We start from the raw sequence: 20,840 nt of genomic DNA, 5'->3' as shown, positions 1-20,840 counted from the left end.
GCCAGTGTGTCCCCCCATCTTCCTCTTCCAGTGTCCCCCCCTGCTCTGCCATGTCCCCCCCTGCTCTGCCATGTCCCCACAGCCCCGGCTGTGTCTCGGTGTCGGGGGAGCGGGGCCGGGGAATCTCTCCGGGTGATTTTAAAGCGCTGTGAAAGTTGCGGGGGGGCTGCCTAAGTGCAAAGTGGTGTTGGAGGGAGGGAGGCGATGACACCCCGCCGGAGAGGAGGAGGCAGCCCCTGCCTGAGCCGATTTATTATTTAGCGCTCACAGATGTCTTGAACTTTTTTTTTTTTTCTCTCAGTTTGAGGACGGGGCCCCTCGCTCGGAGCAGCGAAGGGCCGCGGTCGTTGCGGCTGATCCAAAGTGACAAGGCTTCCAGCTCCTTCCCAAGCGCCTCCAAGAGAGACTAACGGGGACTTGACAGGAGTCCAGCTTTGTTCCCTTCCCAGCCCCGCCGCTTCCCAGGGGCTGGGATGCTGGAGCTGCTGGTGCAGGGACCCAAAATTGCCCCAAATCAGGCTGTGGTGTTACCTCATCGTAAGGTGGGGCTCGGCAGCACCCCAGCTTTGCGTGCCCCATGGATTTGCCCCTTTCCACGGGTCTGGGCACAGTCTCAGGGCTTTTTTTCCCTCACTGCAGCCGCCTGGTTGTTTGGGGGGAGAGATCTGCTGTAAATAAATCAAACCCTGCTCAGCTCCTGGAGGGTGCAGGACCTCTGGGGCAGCAGCAAACGCTGCAAAGAGTCTGGGTGGTTTTTTGGAGGCAAAACGTCCTTGAGCAGGAGCTTTTTGCAGAGGAGGAGTTCGTAGCTGTGCTTCACCCTGGGTGACTGGGAGGTGGCAGAGCCGGGGACTGACAGATCCCTGGCCTGACCTGTTTTGGCATCCTCTTTCCTTGTTTGTCTCCAGCGTGTGCTTAGTCGCACGGGCCGTTAACACAGTGGCCTCCTTGTGCTGTGCTGACGGAGAGGAAAAAATTTTAATACAATGCTTGGCACGGGCTGCGTGGAAACAGCCTTCAGACCTCGACACCTCGCTCCCCCCGGGGTTGTGTGCCCGGCACTGCCAGCCACCGGGCTGGCACAGACACCAGCCCTTTCCCCTGTGGCTCCGCTGGGCTGGGGTTGGGTGTAAAACCCAACATCTCACCCCTGAAGGGAGCAGGGTCCTCTCTGGGATGAGTGGGATGGGATCCAAGGGGGATAACCTTTGCCTCCAGCAAAATGTTGAGCCCCCGGGGAGCTTCATCTCCCTCCCTGTGGAGGAGGAGGAGGCTGCTGGAGCTCCGGGTGGCTCCGGGATCCTGGGGAACGGTCCCTTTTGGATCATGGGCCTCCACGGAAACACCCTGCAGCCCCTGTTCCTGCTGCCACGGCATCTCCACGGGGTTTTGCCATCTGCTGCTCTGGCCACAGCCGCCAGCTTGGCTCGCCCTGCTGCCAGCCTGTTCTGGGTGGCTGCCTCCGGGTCCCACTGACACTTGCTGGTGACTCCGTGGACCCCCCCTGAGCCTTTCGCAGCCGGTTCCTCCTTCCTTTTCTCAAGGGGGGGGACCCTCCTTCCCTCTGTGCTGGCGAACGTGGGGTGCCAGGGTGGGATGGGACAGCCCTGGGTGTCTTCACTTTGGAGAGGGAGGCTCTTTGGCAGCCCAAAAAGCCTTTTTTCCTCAGGAACTGTATAAAACAGACAGGATCTGGTTTGGTCATAGGAATATTTGCCCTTAGAGAGAGAGAGAAGGGGTGTCCAGAGACCTGAGGGTCCCCATGGTGTCTCCCTGCAGGTGACGCACTGGCTTGGCAGATGTTGCCCCAATTGACGTAGGACCCAAGTCGCTTGGGCCGAGGATGAGCAAACCCACAGACCTGCAGCACGACCTGGAACGGAGCCTCCCAGCCATTGCCTCCATCAGCACCTCCTTCTCCCAGAGCCAGGGCTTCTCCCCCTACTACTACGTCTCTCCGGAGAAGAGAAAAGCCATCTCAGATGTGAGGAGGACCTTCTGCCTCTTCGTCACCTTCGACCTGCTCTTCATCTCTTTGTTGTGGATCATCGAATTGAATGTAAGTCTGGGGCAGATAATCCGTGGGGTCTTTACCCTTGTAAGTTGTGGGGTTGTTTTTTTTTTTAAACTCAGTTCCCTCCGCCGTTGATTGCGCTGCTTCACAAGTCTTGGGCCAAGTCTTTGTTTGCTCTTCCCAGCGCTTCTGCTGATCTGGGCTGGCCGAGGAGCCGCCGAGCAGTCGCTCTGAGCTAAAGTCCAGCTCAGTTTCCTGCTGCCTGGCTCTGTTGTGGCCGCCCAGGCTCGTTAACACCATCGCCTGTAACGATCCCCGAGACCTGGGGCCCATGGAATGTCTCTCGTGGAATATCTCTCCTCCTCCCCTCACGTGAAGCTCCTCGCTGGGTTTGCTGGGCAGCCCCCAGCTTCACCACCCTGTAGTTCTCAGAGGAGGATGTGCAGACCCTCCTCTCGCCCTCCCAGCTCTTGGGCAGAGACAAAAGGGGCTCTGAGCTTTGGTCCCAACGTTCTGCTGCTAATCTCAGCTTCTGAAAGCAGGAGGTGCTGCTCCGTGGCACGGGGGAACCCATGAAGGGGAACCCATGAAGGGGAACCCATGAGGGTTTTGGTGCCCTCCGAAGCGGCTGTCACAGGTTGCTGTGTGTTTGCTCAGCACCTCCCCTGTTGCAATTTTCCCTGTTGCCCAGGGAAAATCCAGTTTATTTCCCTCAATCCCGCCAGATCAAAGTTACTCCCCGAGCTGTAGTTTGTTTATCTTTCCTGAACTGGTCCCAACTGGTTTTGGCCATGCTGGGGGTGGGTTTCGGGTACAGGTTGTCCTCCTGTGGAACAACCTGAGCTGGGGGGGGTGAGATGAAGAGATAGACCCCAGTGTGTCTGGCCTTTATTTATCAGCACTGGATCCTGCGCTCACTTAACGGCTCTTATCTCTGCCCTCTTTATCTCCTGGGTGTCTGCACTTAACAGATTGTCTCCGTCAGCAGCTCCCTCCCCCTGCCTGTGTCCAGAGCCTGAAGAGACCCCTCTCTGTGTGTGTGTCCCCACCCCCGAGTAGGAAAAACCATCTCCCAGCCAGCATTCCGGCCGTGCCGACGGTGTCCTGCACCTCCCGGCTTGGACCCCGGCCTCCAGCTCTTGTCCCTGTTCCCTGGGCTCTTTGGAGAAGTGCTGTCTACAAATCAAAAAAAAAACAAATAAATATACCCAGCCTCGGGGAATTAATCTGCCAGCACGGTCACCAGGGTGATGCTGAGCACAGGTCTCGCAGGTAGCCATTAATGAGTGACTAACTGCTGATATTTGGGCCCCGAGCCGAGATGCTGCATATTTAAAGCTATTAGGACAGCTTATTTTCCTACTTATGAAGAGCAGCGATTTTTATATCATGACTAATGCTTTTTTTATCAAACGGTTTTCCTTTCGCTGTGCGAGATAAGCCCAGCAAATTGGCCCCTCGTTAAATGTCTCTTGCCTGCAAACTCTAACCCTCCCAGCTCGCTGCTCCCCGAGAGATGCCTCAGAGATGGTTCTTCCTTCTTCATGGCCCTGGCTTGTATTTAAACCGAAAAAAAGCCTCACGGAAATCAGAATCCAAAGCTTTTTCTGGTGTCTCCTTCTTCCTGCAGCATCTCGTAGAGGGGAAGAGGCTTTGGGAGGTGGCTCAGCAAAGCTGGGCTGGCAGGAATCCCTCAGCCAGGGATCAGATAAAGCAATAGTGCAGAACTGCTTTGCCTCCCCCTTCCCTGAATATTAAACACCGGCCCTGACCTAGAGGGACCGTTTCCCGATGGCTGCCTCTTCTGTCCTTGGACTGCCTGACAAGAGGGTGCCAGGACGTCAGGCTGCCAAGAACTGGCCTGAGATCCACCAACTTGTTTTCTCACAGATCATCAAACAGCTGTCAGCCTGCACCCGCGTCCAGGCCAGCTGGGCTGCGTTCAAACCAATAGCCTAAAGGTGAAGCATTTGTTCCAGTTACCTGAGCCATCCGCTTCCTCATAAACAGCCATTCGGGGCTCCTGAGAAACAAGGATTTATGGTGGCAAAAGCACCAGGACCTGTCAGACCCCAGATTTTCTCGGGGTGAGGCAAGAGGGGTCTTTCCAGGAGCTTTTTTTTCCACAGAGTATCCCAGAAAGCTGGTTTGCCTCTTTCAGATTTCCTTGCAGCCTCTCTGTGCATGTCCCTCCTCCTCCTCCTCTCCTTCCTCCCTCTCCTTCCTCCCTCTCCTTCCTCCCTCTCCTTCCTCCCTCTCCTCCCTCTCTCTCCTCCCTCTCTCTCCTCCCTCTCCTCCTCTCCTTCCTCTCCCCCTTCCCCAGTGCGTTCCCCAGTCTTATGAGGAGAGGCTGAGGGAGCTGGGGGTGTTCAGCCTGGAGAAGAGGAGGCTGAGGGGAGACCTTATTGCTCTCTACAACTCCCTGAAAGGAGGGTGTAGAGAGGTGGGGGTCGGTCTCTTTTCTCAAGTCACAGGTGACAGGACAAGAGGAAACGGCCTCAAGTTACACCAGGGGAGGTTCAGGCTGGATATTAGGAAAAAATTTTTCACTGAAAGGGTTCTCAGCCATTGGAATGGGCTGCCCAGGGAGGTGGTTGAGGCACCATCCCTGGAGGTGTTCAAAAGCCGGGTTGATGTAGTGCTGGGAGGTCTGGTTTAGTGATGATGCTCCTTGTTTGTTGTGTGGGTGTCTATTTTTGTCAGTTGGGTTGACGGTTGGACAAGATGATCTTTAAGGTCCCTTCCAACCTAGAAGATTCTGTGATTCTGTTTGAACCTGCCGTTTGCCTTCCTGGCTCAGACATCCTGGAGGGCAGCTCCGCGTCGCTGCGAGCCGTGGGGAGCCAGCTGGTCTGCAGGGAAGGAAGGAGAGGGGACCCCTGGGTGCTTTGCACAGCGAGGACAATGGCAGCTTAAATCCCACCACTTCCATCACAAGATGATTCAAGGATTGGAGCATCTCCCTTATGAGGAGAGACTGAGAGAGCTGGGACTCTTTAGTCTGGAGAAGAGAAGGCTGAGGGGAGACCTTATTAATGCTGACAAGTATCTCAAGGGTGGGTTGAAGGAGGAGGGAGCCAGACTCTAGGCAACCCTGCTTCAGGGGGAGTTGGACTAGATGATCTCTATGGTCCCTTCCAACTCTAAAAATTCAGTGAAATTCAGTGAAAATTCCCTGTGTGACCCCTGAGAGCCCTCCCAGGGAGATGTTTGGGGTGTCCAGCTGTGGGAGACGCTTTGCTGGGCCATTACTAAAGGTGCTAGAGAAAAATTCAGTGAAATTCAGTGAAAATTCCCTGCATGACCCCTGAGAGCCCTCCCAGGGAGATGTTTGGAGTGTCCAGCTGTGGGAGACGCTTTGCTGGGCCGTTACTGAAGGTGCTAAAACAGCAGTTTCCTGTTCTTTTTCATTTTTTCACTTTTTGGGGGGTTTTTCTACATCTCCTCCCATACAGCTGAAGTCTGTCACCTGAAGCCACGCGTGGGAGGGGATGTCCAGCCAAGCTTTACAGCTGTGAGAGTTGTGCTGAGCCAAAAGAGCGGGTTTTCAGCGTTAGAAAAGCCCCACGTGGGAGTGTTTTTAATGTGCCCACGTGCTGCTCCGGCTCCGGCTGCCCGACCTCGTGCTCCTCCCTGTGAAACCGAGGGTGAAATGGGCTGTCACATCCTCCCCTGGTCCTGCCTTGGCAGAGGAGCCCACAGCAGGACTTTGTATGCCCCATGCATGACCTGACCCGGCGGTAACCCCCCGCTCACCGCTCGGCCGGGTTCTTTCTACCATTAGTTTCTTATCAGTGCACTCAATAGCTTTCTGCTTTCCTCCTCTCTCCCCTTCAGACCAAGGATGGCATTCAGAAGAACCTGAAGAATGAAATCATCGAGTACAAATTTAAGTCCTCTTTCTTCGATATATTTGTGAGTATCACAGAGTGCTGCAGGTGAGGAAACGGCTTCGGAGCTCGGGGTGACGAGGCTGAAGGATGGGCAGGGAGGGTCTGCATGCCCAGGGGGGTGTCCTGGGGGCTTTTTGCCCCTCGCCTGGTTGAGGGAAATCAGGCAGGTCACAGCCTGTCCTGTGGAAGCCTTGACCCTATCTGGCTGGGTGGCGATGTCCTCGGGAGCTGGCCCCGTCTCTGTGTCCTCCCAGCACCTGGCAGAGGGACAAGGGCAGTGATTAGTGTCGATGGCTTTTTGTTTTTAAAGGTCTTGGCTTTCTTTCGGTTTTTTGTGTTGCTGCTGGCCTATGCCATCGTAAAGCTGCGCCACTGGTGGGTCATAGCGGTAAGAAGGCCATTTCTGCTTTCCTGTTTTTTAGTTTTTGCTCTCTCCTCCTGGACTTTGCAGGGATCTGAGCTACGTAAATTGATTTTTCAGGTCACTACATTGGTATCCAGCGCCTTCCTGATCGTGAAGGTCATCCTCTCCGAGGTTGGTTTCCTTGGGCTCACAGGGGGATTGCTTTGTGATTACTCGACGCTGATGTTTCCCCCTTTGTGTTAAACTCTCCCTGGTTTCTCCTTTCTTCCCCCCCTGCAGCTTCTGACCAAAGGGGCTTTCGGTTATTTACTTCCCATCGTCTCGTTTGTCATTGCCTGGCTGGAGACTTGGTTCCTTGATTTTAAAGTCCTAACTCAGGAAGCCAAAGAGGAACGCTGTGAGTATTTTCACTCCCCTTCTGGGAGGAGTTGGCAGCTGAGAGCACCGGGCCTGGGGTTTCTGCTGCTTTGGCAGCACCTTGACAGAGATGACATTTATGGAGAAGTCATCTCCAGGCTGGCTGTGACGGTGCGCGCCTGACTCAATTCTGTTATGGTATATAAAAGTCCCTTCAGGGGAAGAAAATACCAGATTATAAAAAGCATCTTTTAATTGGGGTGGAGAAAAACGTGCCAGATTCTCCCAATGTCTGGATCCCGAAGCCAGACAACGTTGGAAAGGGAGCTCACCTCCGCGTGGCAGAAAATGTTTTGAAACAGTGGGAGGGCTGCCAGGAGGACTCTTGGACTCTCCGTCCCTGGGTATCTGTCCCTGGATCGGGGCTGGGGACCTTTCAGAGAGGATTGCTTCACTCCCCAACGCCTTGCAGGGGCGCGGCCTGTGAGTTATGGGGTGTGAAATTTTCCAGCCCCTGCTCGCTGAGGTCAGATTTAAACGGAGAGCGGGTCTGACCTAATGCTTCACGAATTACCCCGCGGTGCTGGGCGCCTGGATCTTCCCCAGGGTCCCTTCCAGGGAGCGGGTTTTCGGGCCTGGACTGGCACGTCTGCCCCTTCCTAAGGTGGCCAAAGGAGTTTTGTGGCTCTCCTGGGCTTCGCTGACGTAAGAGGAGTTGGGAAATGGCACGTAAATGAAGGAGGATTTGTCAGGCGGGGCTCGGTCCGAAATGCACTGAGTGACTGGAAAACACCAGAGGATGTTTGGGTCTTGCAAGGAGGCTTTAAGATGAAAAATGATCAAGTGTTTAATGCCTCTATTGGATTAGGCTCAGGTTCCAAATTGCTTCCAGGGGAAGCTCTTATTTAATTAGATGCTTAATCGCCTTTGGATTTGACAGGCAAAAGAGCCCATTGATCTCCATGCAGATAAAATGTCTCAAACAAAAGATGAGGCAATAGGAGCTGAAAAGCTTGTGGGCTGGCTGGTGTCGGGCGCGAAAAGACCGCCTGTGTCTGAGGGACAAGGGCAGTGATTAGTGTCGATGGCTTTTTGTTTTTAAAGGTCTTGGCTTTCTTTCGGTTTTTTGTGTTGCTGCTGGCCTATGCCATCGTAAAGCTGCGCCACTGGTGGGTCATAGCGGTAAGAAGGCCATTTCTGCTTTCCTGTTTTTTAGTTTTTGCTCTCTCCTCCTGGACTTTGCAGGGATCTGAGCTACGTAAATTGATTTTTCAGGTCACTACATTGGTATCCAGCGCCTTCCTGATCGTGAAGGTCATCCTCTCCGAGGTTGGTTTCCTTGGGCTCACAGGGGGATTGCTTTGTGATTACTCGACGCTGATGTTTCCCCCTTTGTGTTAAACTCTCCCTGGTTTCTCCTTTCTTCCCCCCCTGCAGCTTCTGACCAAAGGGGCTTTCGGTTATTTACTTCCCATCGTCTCGTTTGTCATTGCCTGGCTGGAGACTTGGTTCCTTGATTTTAAAGTCCTAACTCAGGAAGCCAAAGAGGAACGCTGTGAGTATTTTCACTCCCCTTCTGGGAGGAGTTGGCAGCTGAGAGCACCGGGCCTGGGGTTTCTGCTGCTTTGGCAGCACCTTGACAGAGATGACATTTATGGAGAAGTCATCTCCAGGCTGGCTGTGACGGTGCGCGCCTGACTCAATTCTGTTATGGTATATAAAAGTCCCTTCAGGGGAAGAAAATACCAGATTATAAAAAGCATCTTTTAATTGGGGTGGAGAAAAACGTGCCAGATTCTCCCAATGTCTGGATCCCGAAGCCAGACAACGTTGGAAAGGGAGCTCACCTCCGCGTGGCAGAAAATGTTTTGAAACAGTGGGAGGGCTGCCAGGAGGACTCTTGGACTCTCCGTCCCTGGGTATCTGTCCCTGGATCGGGGCTGGGGACCTTTCAGAGAGGATTGCTTCACTCCCCAACGCCTTGCAGGGGCGCGGCCTGTGAGTTATGGGGTGTGAAATTTTCCAGCCCCTGCTCGCTGAGGTCAGATTTAAACGGGGAGCGGGTCTGACCTAATGCTTCACGAATTACCCCGCGGTGCTGGGCGCCTGGATCTTCCCCAGGGTCCCTTCCAGGGAGCGGGTTTTCGGGCCTGGACTGGCACGTCTGCCCCTTCCTAAGGTGGCCAAAGGAGTTTTGTGGCTCTCCTGGGCTTCGCTGACGTAAGAGGACTTGGGAAATGGCACGTAAATGAAGGAGGATTTGTCAGGCGGGGCTCGGTCCGAAATGCACTGAGTGACTGGAAAACACCAGAGGATGTTTGGGTCTTGCAAGGAGGCTTTAAGATGAAAAATGATCAAGTGTTTAATGCCTCTATTGGATTAGGCTCAGGTTCCAAATTGCTTCCAGGGAAAGCTCTTATTTAATTAGATGCTTAATCGCCTTTGGATTTGACAGGCAAAAGAGCCCATTGATCTCCATGCAGATAAAATGTCTCAAACAAAAGATGAGGCAATAGGAGCTGAAAAGCTTGTGGGCTGGCTGGTGTCGGGCGCGAAAAGACCGCCTGTGTCTGGAAGAAAGTGGCTGGGAGGGTTGGTTGAGTTAGGGATGGATGGGGGGGGGGTTCTGGGACCCCTCGGTGTCGAAGTGTTGGACTCTGTGTGTGTAAAACCCGGTGCTTTGGTTGGCAGGGTACCTGGCAGCCCAGGCTGCAGCCTCTCGTGGGCCCCTGCTGTACCCCAGAGCCCTTTCTGAGGGGCAGTTCTACTCCCCGCCGGAGTCCTTCGCAGGTAAGATGTGCTCCTCCTCCTCTTCCTCCTCCTCCTCCTCCTCCCCTCCTTCTGCCCTCACCTCACCGCCTCCTTTCCCCACCTTGTTCCCTTCTCAGCATTCCTCCTGGGTCTCCTCACCTCTGTAACCACCTCCTCCCCGAGTTCTTGTCTCATTATCCCAGCCCCTGGCAGCGGTGGGTGGTGGAGCCTCCAAGAACTGACGCTGCAAAACCAGGCCCCCCTCTCCTCACCCTGTGCAAGACAGGGGGGACATGGCCACACACTGTCCCCGTGCCATCTGCAGAGCATCATCAAGCTCTGCCTCACGTGCTTGGCTTCAGCTCTGTGGGAAAGGGGAGCCTTTTGTGGTCTTGGGGTTAAATGCCATGGCTGAAGTACTCCAAAAATGCTGCCCTGAGGATGAGGGCATGGGGTGTGTGTGGGGGGGGTCGCTGTCCCCGTGCCATCTGCAGAGCATCATCAAGCTCTGCCTCACGTGCTTGGCTTCAGCTCTGTGGGAAAGGGGAGCCTTTTGTGGTCTTGGGGTTAAATGCCATGGCTGAAGTACTCCAAAAATGCTGCCCTGAGGATGAGGGCACGGGGTGGGGGTGGGGGGGGGTTGAGTGGCCACAAGCAGGTGAGGATAAGAGCTGGCATCATGCCACCAGCTTCGTGCTGGCTCCAGAGACCTCCCCTGCTCTGGAGAGGGAGGAAATGTCAACTGGAGCAGTTGTTGTCTCGGTGTAGCTGACACTCACTCCGTGCTCAGCCTCCCCGGAGAGCTGGGGGTCAGCCAGCTGCAGAGCTGGGGCTGTCCCCACCAACAGCCCTTCCCAGCAGACATGGGGATGGGACACTGTCTGTTCTACAAGCGGGGTCTTCATCAGCTCTGTGTTAATTGTGTGCTTCCCCCCCCGTCCCCAGGGTCGGACAATGAGTCGGATGAGGAAGGTGCGGGGAGGAAGGCGCTGACAGCTCAGGTAAACAGAGGCAGCGTGGCCTGAGGTTGGCCAGCCCTGCCCTGGCAGGTTGATCCAGGGCCATGGGAGGTTCCAACGATCCTGCAGCTCCATCAGGACACCCAGGGGCTGCTGTCCCTCCTGTCACAGCCCTCTGTTCTGGTGGCATCATGGTCACAGCAGGAGGGGCTCCTTGGGGTAACACCCCACATGAACCCCCTTCCCCGGGGCTGGGCTCTGCCTCCTGCCTGTCCCTCTCTCCCCATCCTTCTTCGGTCCCTGACACACCAAGAGGGGCATCACCTCAAACCATCCCTGCTGAGCTGTGGCTCCTGGGGTGGCCCTTTGCCTCCCCGAATTCTGGGACTGGGCACAGGCTCCTTCCTGCTCCTTTCCAAGCCGTTCCGCTGCCGGTCAGCCCTGGTTCTGGCAGCTCCACAGAAGGAAGCCCTGGGCATCTCACAGCCCTTTGCCTGCTGGAAACCCTTCCGTTGGGGCAGGAGGCTCACTGGTGGACACAGCTGGTGTGTGGATACCAGCCAGGGTTGGGAGAGTGACTTAGAGCTCCAAAATGAGGCCTCGGTGACCCAAATTGAGGGTTTTCTGCGGTGATGGGAGAGATCCCCTCTCCCTGTGCCAGCCCTGGGGGGGGGGGTGAGGGGTGTAACCAGCCTTGCACCCACATTTTGGGCTTCCTGCAAACCCAGCTGATGGGCTGCTCCCTTCTCTCCTAGGAAAAAGAGTACATCCGCCAGGGGAAAGATGCGATGGAGGTTGTGGACCAAATCCTCGCCCAGGAGGAGAACTGGAAGTTCGAGAAAAACAATGCAAGTGTCATCTGTGTGTGTGTGTGTGTGTTTGTGTGTGTGTGTGTGTGTGTGTGTGTTTGTGTGTGTGTGTGTGTGTGTGTGTGTGTGTGTCCCGACCCCACCTGCCGGCAGAGAGCACGGATGGCTTAACAAAAACGGGAGGAGAAATGAGGCTTTTGAAACCTCCTTGCGACATGAAAAATTAACAAGCGTTACAATTACCTGATTGAATTAGGAATCTATTCCAGTTCAGTTAAATGTAAAATCCCCTCTTATTTAATTAGACGTTTAATTGCCTTCCCGTTTGACAGGAGAGAGCCCAGCACCCCTCCCTCTAGACGGCAGGGGCAGGCAGCTCACCTTTGGTAGCCCTTGGGCTACTGGAGGGCCCTGTGGCTGCAGGTTCTGCCTTCGCTCCGTGGCACGGTGCCTTTGAGCATCCTGGGGAGATGGATCCAAACTGGGATCTGGCCTTTCTGCCCAGGAGAGTGTGGGACAAACTGCTCCTCCCACCCCCAAAGCTCTTTGTGTCCCCACTTCCCCAGGACAGGGACCCTGTGGGTGCTGGAGCATAAATTGGGGACGTGTCATCTTTCTGCTGTGGCTTTGCCAAAGGGGTCTGCAAGTCGCACCCCTTCTTTTGGGCAGCACAGAGGCCCCCAAAACAAAGTGGGGACCCCCATCTGCCTCTTTCCTCACTGCACTGGTTCATTCCCTGAGCCACAGTTGAGTTTTTTGGAGTATTAGAGCTCCTTCCTCTCCCCAAAGGGTGGAAAGGGAGAAAGGGGGTGGTGTCTCTGCCCCCTAAACCCAACCTTGCTTTCTGCTTGTGGGTCCGCAACGTGAGTGGGGTGAGAGTCCTGCAAACTGCAGTCTCATCTGGTGTTTAAAATTCCCTTGTCAAGTGATCCATTGTCTGATGCCAAACTAGCTGGGCAGATTGTTTTCTTTATCCGAGGCGGGGAAGGTTGGGGGGGGAGGGATGGATTTAAATAGACTAATCAGAGTTTAACACGGGGCTAACATGAAAGGTTATCATCTGTCCATCCCTGACCCCTCCGGGGAGTCTCTCCTGGGATGTAGGTAACAACAGTGGTGTTGGCAAAGCAACCCCTTTTCCCTTGTCCCGGCCTCGGGAGCTCGTTACGGAGAGAATGTGACCTTGAGGGGGGGTTCACAGCCTCATGTGGGGTGGATTCTTTTTCTGTCTCGTCGCTGCTGCTAGTTGGGATGTTGTTTTGTTTATGGAAATTTGTGCCTGTGCATCTAAAACACACTGGGTGCAGTTCCCATCCTGGGGGTCGCTGCCTGGTGCCCGGGGGGGACACGAGGGGACACTCGAGGGATGTCACGTGAGGTGGGATGGCTCCTTCAGCCCCAGCCTGTGCAGGTTTTACCCCAGATAGAAGGGATTTCTTTTCACTATCATAAATGTGACTTTCTTATTTCCTGCACAGGACTTTGGTGATGTTGTTTACACTTTTGAAATACCTTTCCACGGCAAGACCTTTATTTTAAAGGTAAGAACCTTCCTGGGTCACTTCCTCGGTGCTGTGGGGTACGGGCAAAGGGTGGCTGCTCTCCTCAGAGCCACGGCTCAGCTTTCAGGCTCTCCCCTGGCCCTGGCAGGGCAGGTCAGGCTGCAAACACACTCTCTCTTTGCTTGAGACAGATGAACCGTGCTCCTCGCTCTAGGGAATCTCTCCAGGAAAGCCCCTTGGCTGGCAGACAAACTCCCCAGCAAATATGCTCGGGCCCCAGTCTCTGCTGGTAGAAGTGGGAGCAGGTGACTGCAAGACTCGTTTCCAACCCCAGCGTCTAGGACTAATCTGACCAAGGAGGCTAATTGCAACTAATTGCCAGCAAGACCAGGGCTGAGCGTGCGTCTGCTGCCGCCTGGCATGGAGAAGAGCTGCTCGGAAGTGCCTTGCTCCGTGCCCTCTCGCTGGAGTGGTTTGGCTGGAAACCATGCTTTAATGAAGCATTGGTGCTGCGGTGGCTTTTCTTTGTTCCAGTGCATATGTTGCCTCGCTGGCAGGAGCTGCCGATGGAGCAGCTCTCTATTCCCGAGGAAAAAAAATAGAAAAAAAAAGCAAACGCTGGCAGGAGCTGCCGATGGAGCAGCTCTGTATTCCCGAGGAAAAAAGAAAAAAAAAAAGCAAAAAAAAGCAAAGCTGGATGGTCCCACTTTACTGCATTAACTGTTTGCCTCCAAAGATCCCCCGTCCCATGGGGATGTGGAGAAATGAACGTTGTCGGCGCTGGAGCTCGGAAAAGAAAAGCTTTTCAGCAACTTCCCAAAAGCAGAAGTGCTGAGGAAGTGGGGTGAGGGTGGGGAGAGGAGCCAGCCCTGAGGTCTGTCTGTCTCCCCGTGTTACAGACGGACTCTCTGACCTCGGCAGGACCTCGACAACTGCTGGGACCCATGGTCTGCTCTGTCCTCTCTGGCTCCACGTGTCCTTCCAGGCCCCTGGGGACCAGCGAGCTGTGGCAGAAGGGTGACAGCTTTGAGCCAGTCCGACCTCCCCAGTGCCCTCCTCTGTTATCCCAGTTGTTCTGCCTTGGCCTTCCTTAAAAAAATAACCTTACCAAAGTGGAGCTGGGGGGGGAACCTTCTCAAACTGCTCTGGCTCTTTCCTCAGGCTTTCCTGCAGTGCTCTGCTGAAACGGTTTACCAGGAGGTTATTCTCCAGCCCGAGAAGATGATCTTGTGGAACAGAACGGTGGCAGCTTGCCAGGTGAGAGCGTGCAGGACAAAGATGGCTTAATCACAGCGAGCTCCTTGGAGCGGGGAGAGCTTGGAGCTTCCCCATCCGACGCCGGCTGTCGGCGATGCCCGGGCTCTTACTGGAGCTTTTAGCTGGATCCCAGTCGCTGAGGCGTTAAATCTCCACCGCTCAGCCCTACCATCCGAATGCTCCATGGTAGCCAGCTGCCTGCCTGTGCCCAGCCAAAAACCCACGAGGTGGGCAAGGAGATGGGCCAGCAGGCTCAGCCCAGCCTGATTTTTTTTATTCTTTGGGAGGATTTGGGTGTTTCACACACCCTTGGTGTGGTGGGGGGTGGCAACTCCTGTACCCCCTCCCAAAAAGGCAGAGGGACCAGCGCAGGAGACAAACCTGTGCCCACGCTGCCAAGGAGCCTGTTCCCCTCAGCCTCAGATCAGCTCCTAAAGACCCTGAATCCTGCTGCTGTTGTAGGGGAGGGTGGGTATCATAGAATCATAGAATGGTCTAGGTTGGAAGAGACCCTTGGGATCATCGAGTCCAACCATCTCCCCTACTCTACAAAGTCCTCCCCTACACCATGTCCCTCAGCACTGCATCTAAACGGCCCCTAAACACAGCCAGGGATCACCCAGCTGTTGGCACCTGCAGGCACAGCCTGAGGAAATATCTCTCTTTTTTTTTTTTTATTTTCTCTCCCTCTCCACCACCCCATCCCTCCCCAGATCTTGCAGCGGGTTGAAGACAACACGATCGTCTCGTACGACGTGGCAGCCGGGGCGGCGGGCGGTGTCGTTTCCCCAAGGTCAGTTTATTCCCCTTCTCTGTTCCTTTCTGAGCCCCCTCCACACCTTCCAAAAAACAGGGAGAGAACCATCTGACCGTGCTGAGAACACTCTGCCCCGCTCCTCGCCGGCCGGGAGCTCCCGGTGCCAACGAGGCAGGGCTGGCTGGGGCTGTGGGTAACGCTCCCAAAGGCAAAGAGCCCCCAAATTCTCCTCCAGACGTTCCTGGCAGGAATCTCAGAGCTCAAAAATCTGTCTCAGTCAGTCAGTCGGGCTCCCTGATAACAGCACTGCACTGGGCTTTGTCCCTGTGTTGACACACCGCTGCCACAGCCTTTCCCAGAGAGCAGGACCTGCTCCTTCCATGTCCTGTTGCACATTTTTAAAGCACTCAGCGCCCTTTTTTTAATGGCTTTGGGGTTTTTTTTGTGTTTTTTTTTTCTTTTTAACTTTTTTTGCTTAGGGATTTCGTGAACGTGCGGCGGATCGAGAGGAGAAGAGACAGGTACATTTCCTCAGGGATGTCGACCACGCACAACCTGAAGCCTCCGCTCTCCAAATATGTCAGGTAAGAGGCAGGTTCTATTAGTATGATTAATTTTATTAATTTTTTTTTTTTAGCTGGGATCTGACACGCGCGCGCTTCGTTTCAGCTCGGGGCCAAGCTGAAGCTTCGTTTCATTTTTAAATGAAAACCCTGCTGTCTTTCTGGCAGCCTTTGCAGGAAGCTGATCTATTTGTGGAAACTAAACCTTGCTTCCCTTGTTCTTCTCCCTTTGTTGAAGAAACTCTCCGTGCCTCTCGCTCGGTGTTGCTCGGGCGTTTCCCAGCTCAGGGGGGGGAGTGGAGGTGCCGACCAGGAACAGCACAAACCCCAACCCAGTCCGCATCCTGTTTGTGTAACACTTAATTCCCAAACAGAGCTGGCTGCCATTCCTGAGGGGCACTAAACAGCTGACCGTGGCTCGTTTTGAGCCTCCCAAATGCCTTTTGCTCCTCGTAAGCCCCGTCACTTGCTGGCTTTAAAGGCTGCGGAGGTTGGGAGATGGTCCCGTGGGGGGAAAAGGGGCTGCGTCAGGACGGAGCGGCTCCTAAAGTGGTGACAAGGTTCTTTGGCCTCTCCCTTTCCGAAGGGACAGCTTCTCCAGGCTGCTGATGGATCTCGGCGGGGCTGGGCTCATCAAACAAGGACTCCTTGTTACTGTCTGCGCCGGTGCCTGGGGCCCAGCTGTGCCACTTCGCGCACTGACTTTGTTTTTCCTAATAATCTGGTTAAAGTAATTGACATTTTAACTCGGAGCCCGTTACAGCTGCCTCAGTCTATTTAAGAGCTGGGGATTTCAGGGCCCTAGAAAAAAATCTTTTTTACAAACCTACCCGGCGAAAAAAATAGCGTGGTTTCTGAACAGGGAACCCAAAATCTGTGTTTGGGCTGCGCGGCGGGAGCGTAGCTCTTGTCTCGGAGACGGATCAGATGGTGTGAGGAGGGATCTGGGGGCTGCAGAGACACGAGGCTCCCCGCTCCAAGCCTGTCCTGACCCCACAGGGCTTCCCTGCACCCATTTCCACAGGGTTGTGCCTTGGAAACACCCCCCCAGGTGATGAAGGACGGGGCTGGTGTGTGTGAGGAGGGATCTGGGGGCTGCAGAGACACGAGGCTCCCCGCTCCAAGCCTGTCCTGACCCCACAGGGCTTCCCTGCACCCATTTCCACAGGGTTGTGCCTTGGAAACACCCCCCCAGGTGATGAAGGACGGGGCTGGTGTGGTCCAGAGGCAGAAGATGCTCCTCAGCCTTGGTCCTGCGGCCGCCCTGGCACCACCACTGCCAAGGCACCTGTGGGGAACCTGCCTTGCCATGCTCACTGCTGCACCCACAGCCAACACAGACCCTTCCCGGGTGCTCTGTGCATCTGTACCCCCCCTCCAGGCTCTAATCCTCACTGCCAGGCAGAGGAGGGGGGGCTGCTGCTGCCGGAGCCGGCGCAGGATGGGTGCCCTGCACCCCGGAGCGTTAGGAAATGGTTTATTGAGCCAACCCCGGGGCTGACTGTTGTGCTCTGGCTTCCCTGCAGGGGAGAGAACGGACCCGGAGGATTCATCGTGTTGAAATGTCCCAGCAACCCCAGGGTCTGCACCTTCATTTGGATTCTCAACACGGACCTGAAGGTAAAAAGGGTTCCTGGCTGACGCGGGAGCGCTGCCACCATATCCTGTCCCCAGCAGAGCTCACGGCCACCTGCAGGCTGCCATCCTGCTGGCCCCTTCCAAAAGCAGCTCAGTATCGAAGGCTGCCCTGAAAGGACCAGAGTTTTGCTGGTGGAGGTTAAACACTACCTGAAAATCACCCTTTTTCCCCCCAACACGAGGTGGGGAAGCTCTTCCTTACCTGGCTGAGACCTTGCTTGGGGGTTTCAGGTCTCTGTGTGCAGGATTGAGGGGCAAGAGATTTTTAATCTCTTTGGGGACCAAAAATAGTTGGGGGTGTGTGGTCTGGCTGCTCCTAGGGACCTGCTAGAGGGGGATTCACTCACCCCTGCTCCCAGGGACCCCTCTACAACCACGGACCCCCCCTCGGGGGCTGTCCCTGCACCCGGGGAAAGGCGCTTTGCCCCTGTGAGATGCCCCGGGTCTGGAGCTGTTTCTCTGTGTTCCAGTCCTTGCTGGTGGCCCAGACAAAAGGCAGGGCAGGAAGGGAGCTGGGGTCGGGAGGATGGAATGGCTGGCTGGGGAGGGGAGCAGAACTGGCCCGTTTTCTTCCTCCGCTGAAGGTTGACGTGGTAACGGGGCGCTGCAGCAGCGAGCACAAAGGCTCCATTCATCAGCGCTCTGCTGCAAAGCCCCCCTCCCCTCCCACGTCCCTCCCTCCCTCCCTCCCTGCAAACTCCAGCAGCTCCTGCTTTGGGAAACAATTTTGGGAAAAGGATTTGCAGAAGCGTTTGCCCGGGCGGCGAGAGCAGGGGCAGAGCAGAGCGTGGCCTCCTGCCCTTTTATTTTTTAGGGTTTTTTTGGCTCTGCATCTGTGTTTTCATCCACGGAGCTGGCTCAGATGCCCCCTCTGAAACGCCTGGGTTTGGGGGGAGAATGAAACCCCCACTTGGTTGTGCAAGATGGGGCTTGGAAAGGAAAGATGTTGCTTGTGTTTCCCTTGTCACCCACCGCCCGCCTCCGCTGCCGGAGAGATGCCGGAGCGGCCGAGCTATTAATAAGCTGCTTGTCAATGGCTTCCACCATCTTCCTGAAGGGCCCTGCCCGTGCCCAGACCCACTCTTCTCTCCTGCCTTGCCATTTCCTTTAGCCCTGGAGAAGTATTTATAGCCCATGGCTCATCTCTTCCTGCCACCGAGGGTGAGAATTACACACACACGTGTGTTTGTGTGTGTTTTTGTGTCCCTGACGCAGCTTCGCCCTGGGAGCTCCTTTCAGGGAAGTGTCTGAAATGGCCCCTGGACCAACGGTCCCACCATCTCCTGTCCCTGTGTCGCAGAGAAAACCTGCTTCAGGGAAAAGTCTGTGCCTCCTGCCCTGCTGAACCGCCCCAATCTAAGGGTGGGGTCCTTCTGTGCCTACCAGAATCCCCAAAAATAGTCAGTCAGCCATCCCTGCCTGCACCCAGGACCCTCTCTCTGCCCCGGGACCCTGCACAAGCCCCCGCTGCTGCTCCCAGCCTTTTCTCAGCTCCCTTCCCCCGCAGAGCCAAGGATTATATATATTATTTTTTTTTCTTTCTTTCTTTTTTTTTTTTAAATGCATCTCACATAATAGAGCGCGGGCCGAGGCGGTTGGGGTTGAGTCGTGCAGGGCTTTTTTAGAGAAATCAAAACGCGTTTCAGTTCCTCCCCCGGAGAAAACTCCTTGAAAGCGGCAGCTCCCCGCTGCGGTGCTCGTGCAGCCCTGGGTGCTGGCAGCACTGGGTCGGGGTGGGGGTCACGGTGCTCGTGCAGCCCTGGGTGCTGGCAGCCCCGGGTCGGGGTGGGGGTCAGCCCCACATCCCTCAGCCCGGGCTGATGTCCCCCAGGTTGGGATTGGGGTCAGCCCCACATCCCTCGGCCCTGACACCCCCAGGTTGGGATGGGGACCAGCCTCACATCCCTCAGCCCTGGCTGATGTCCCCCGGGTCGGGATGGGGGTCAGCCCCACATCCCTCAGCCCTGACACCCCCAGGTCGGGGTGGGGGTCAGCCCCACATCCCTCAGCCCGGGCTGATGTCCCCTGGGTCAGGATGGGGGTCAGCCCCACATCCCTCAGCCCTGACACCCCCAGGTTGGGATGGGGGCCAGCCCCACATCCCCTGGGTCAGGATGGGGACCGGTCCTGCATCCTTCATCCCTGGTGGCCCTGGGTCAGGGTGGGGACCAGCCCCATGTCCCTCAGCCCGGGTTGGCACCCCCTGGGACACAATGTGGAGTGGCCCCACATCCCTCAGCCCGGGCTGATGTGCCCTGGGATGGGATGGGGACCAAACCCCACATCCTTCATCCCGGGTTGATGTCCCCTGGGTTGGGATGGGGACCAAACCCCACATCCTTCATCCCGGGTTGATGTCCCCTGGGTTGGGATGGGGACCAAACCCCACATCCTTCATCCCGGGTTGATGTCCCCTGGGTTGGGATGGGGACCAAACCCCACATCCTTCATCCCGGGTTGATGTCCCCTGGGTTGGGATGGGGACCAAACCCCACATCCTTCATCCCGGGTTGATGTCCCCTGGGTTGGGATGGGGACCAAACCCCACATCCTTCATCCCAGGCTGATGTCCCCTGGGTCGGGATGGGGGTCAGCCCCACATCCCTCAGCCCGGGCTGATGTCCCCTGGGTCAGGATGGGGGTCAGCCCCACATCCCTCAGCCCTGACACCCCCAGGTTGGGATGGGGGCCAGCCCCACATCCCCTGGGTCAGGATGGGGACCGGTCCTGCATCCTTCATCCCTGGTGGCCCTGGGTCAGGGTGGGGACCAGCCCCATGTCCCTCAGCCCGGGTTGGCACCCCCTGGGACACAATGTGGAGTGGCCCCACATCCCTCAGCCCGGGCTGATGTGCCCTGGGATGGGATGGGGACCAAACCCCACATCCTTCATCCTGGGCTGATGTCCCCCAGGTTGGGATGGGGACTGGCCCCACATCCTTCATCCCGGGCTGATGTCCTCTGGGTTGGGATGGGGACCAAACCCCACATCCTTCATCCCGGGTTGATGTCCCCTGGGTTGGGATGGGGACCAAACCCCACATCCTTCATCCCAGGCTGATGTCCCCTGGGTCGGGATGGGGGTCAGCCCCACATCCCTCAGCCTGGGGTTGATGTCCCCTGGGTCAGTCTGGGGACCAAGCCCCACATCCCTCAGCCTGGGTTGGGATGGGGACCAAACCCCACATCCTTCATCCCAGGCTGATGTCCCCTGGGTCGGGATGGGGGTCAGCCCCACATCCCTCAGCCTGGGGTTGATGTCCCCTGGGTCAGTCTGGGGACCAAGCCCCACATCCCTCAGCCTGGGTTGGGATGGGGGTCAGCCCCACATCCCTCAGCCCTGGCTGATGTCCCCCGGGTTTGGATGGGGACCAAGCCCCCCATCCCTCAGCCCAGGCTGACCCCCCCAGGGTCGGAATGGGGACCAGCCCCACACCCCTCAGGTCAGGATGGGGACCAGCCCCCCATCCCTCAGCCCTACCTCACGTCTCCTGCTCTGCTCTCCCCCCAGGGTCGCCTCCCCCGGTACCTGATCCACCAGAGCCTGGCTGCCACCATGTTCGAGTTCACCTTCCACCTCCGCCAGCGGGTCAGCGAGCTCTCTGCCAAGCCCTGAGCAGTGAGGGGGGGACATTCCCTCGCTGGACATTCCTCTCTCCCCTCTCCTCTGCGGCTGGGGGACACCAGGAGAAGACCCCGCCGCCCCCCAGGAGAGGATGCCCCCTACTAACAGCGCTGAGATGGGGCTGGGGGTGCTCAGCTCCTCCTCCCCCAACGGTTCTCCTTACCCGGGGCCCTGAAACCACTGACAGTTTGTGCCAAACCCCCCTCCCTGCCCTCCCCTGGGTCCCACCTCCTCCTGCCCCTCACCCAGGGCTGGGGGGCTCGTCTCTGACCCCCCTCCATTCCCCCAGACTCCTGTTCTTGTGCCCCACTTCCACGAGAAAGAGGGAGCAGAGGAGAAGGGTGAGGACACG

General features: G+C 56.4%; 1 protein-coding gene across 2 annotated transcripts; it reads left to right on the top strand.

Annotated features, from left to right (window-relative positions):
• Positions 1 to 319: 319 nt before the first annotated feature.
• On the top strand, positions 320 to 20,834 carry STARD3 (StAR related lipid transfer domain containing 3). 2 transcript variants are annotated; one of them, XM_014957948.1, is made up of 15 exons: positions 320 to 542; positions 1,780 to 2,059; positions 5,852 to 5,929; positions 6,218 to 6,295; positions 6,389 to 6,442; positions 6,551 to 6,668; positions 9,320 to 9,418; positions 10,325 to 10,380; positions 11,094 to 11,186; positions 12,626 to 12,688; positions 13,811 to 13,906; positions 14,620 to 14,699; positions 15,143 to 15,247; positions 16,753 to 16,846; positions 20,375 to 20,834. In XM_014957948.1, the coding sequence occupies exons 2-15, from the start codon at positions 1,844 to 1,846 to the stop codon at positions 20,477 to 20,479; spliced, it is 1,335 nt and encodes a 444-aa protein (XP_014813434.1). In that variant the 5' UTR covers positions 320 to 542; positions 1,780 to 1,843; the 3' UTR covers positions 20,480 to 20,834. The 2 variants fall into 2 exon arrangements, with proteins under 2 accessions (XP_014813434.1, XP_014813436.1); XM_014957950.1 differs by lacking the exons at positions 320 to 542; positions 6,218 to 6,295 and having other exon boundaries at positions 940 to 2,059; positions 6,359 to 6,442.
• Positions 20,835 to 20,840: the final 6 nt, after the last annotated feature.

Source organism: Calidris pugnax, unplaced genomic scaffold (genome assembly GCF_001431845.1).
Source record: "Calidris pugnax isolate Ruff unplaced genomic scaffold, ASM143184v1 scaffold337, whole genome shotgun sequence".
In the NCBI taxonomy this organism is placed as follows: Eukaryota; Metazoa; Chordata; class Aves; order Charadriiformes; family Scolopacidae; genus Calidris; species Calidris pugnax.
The sequence above is the reverse complement of the archived record's forward strand: the minus strand, read 5'-3'. Positions and strand labels throughout refer to the sequence as shown.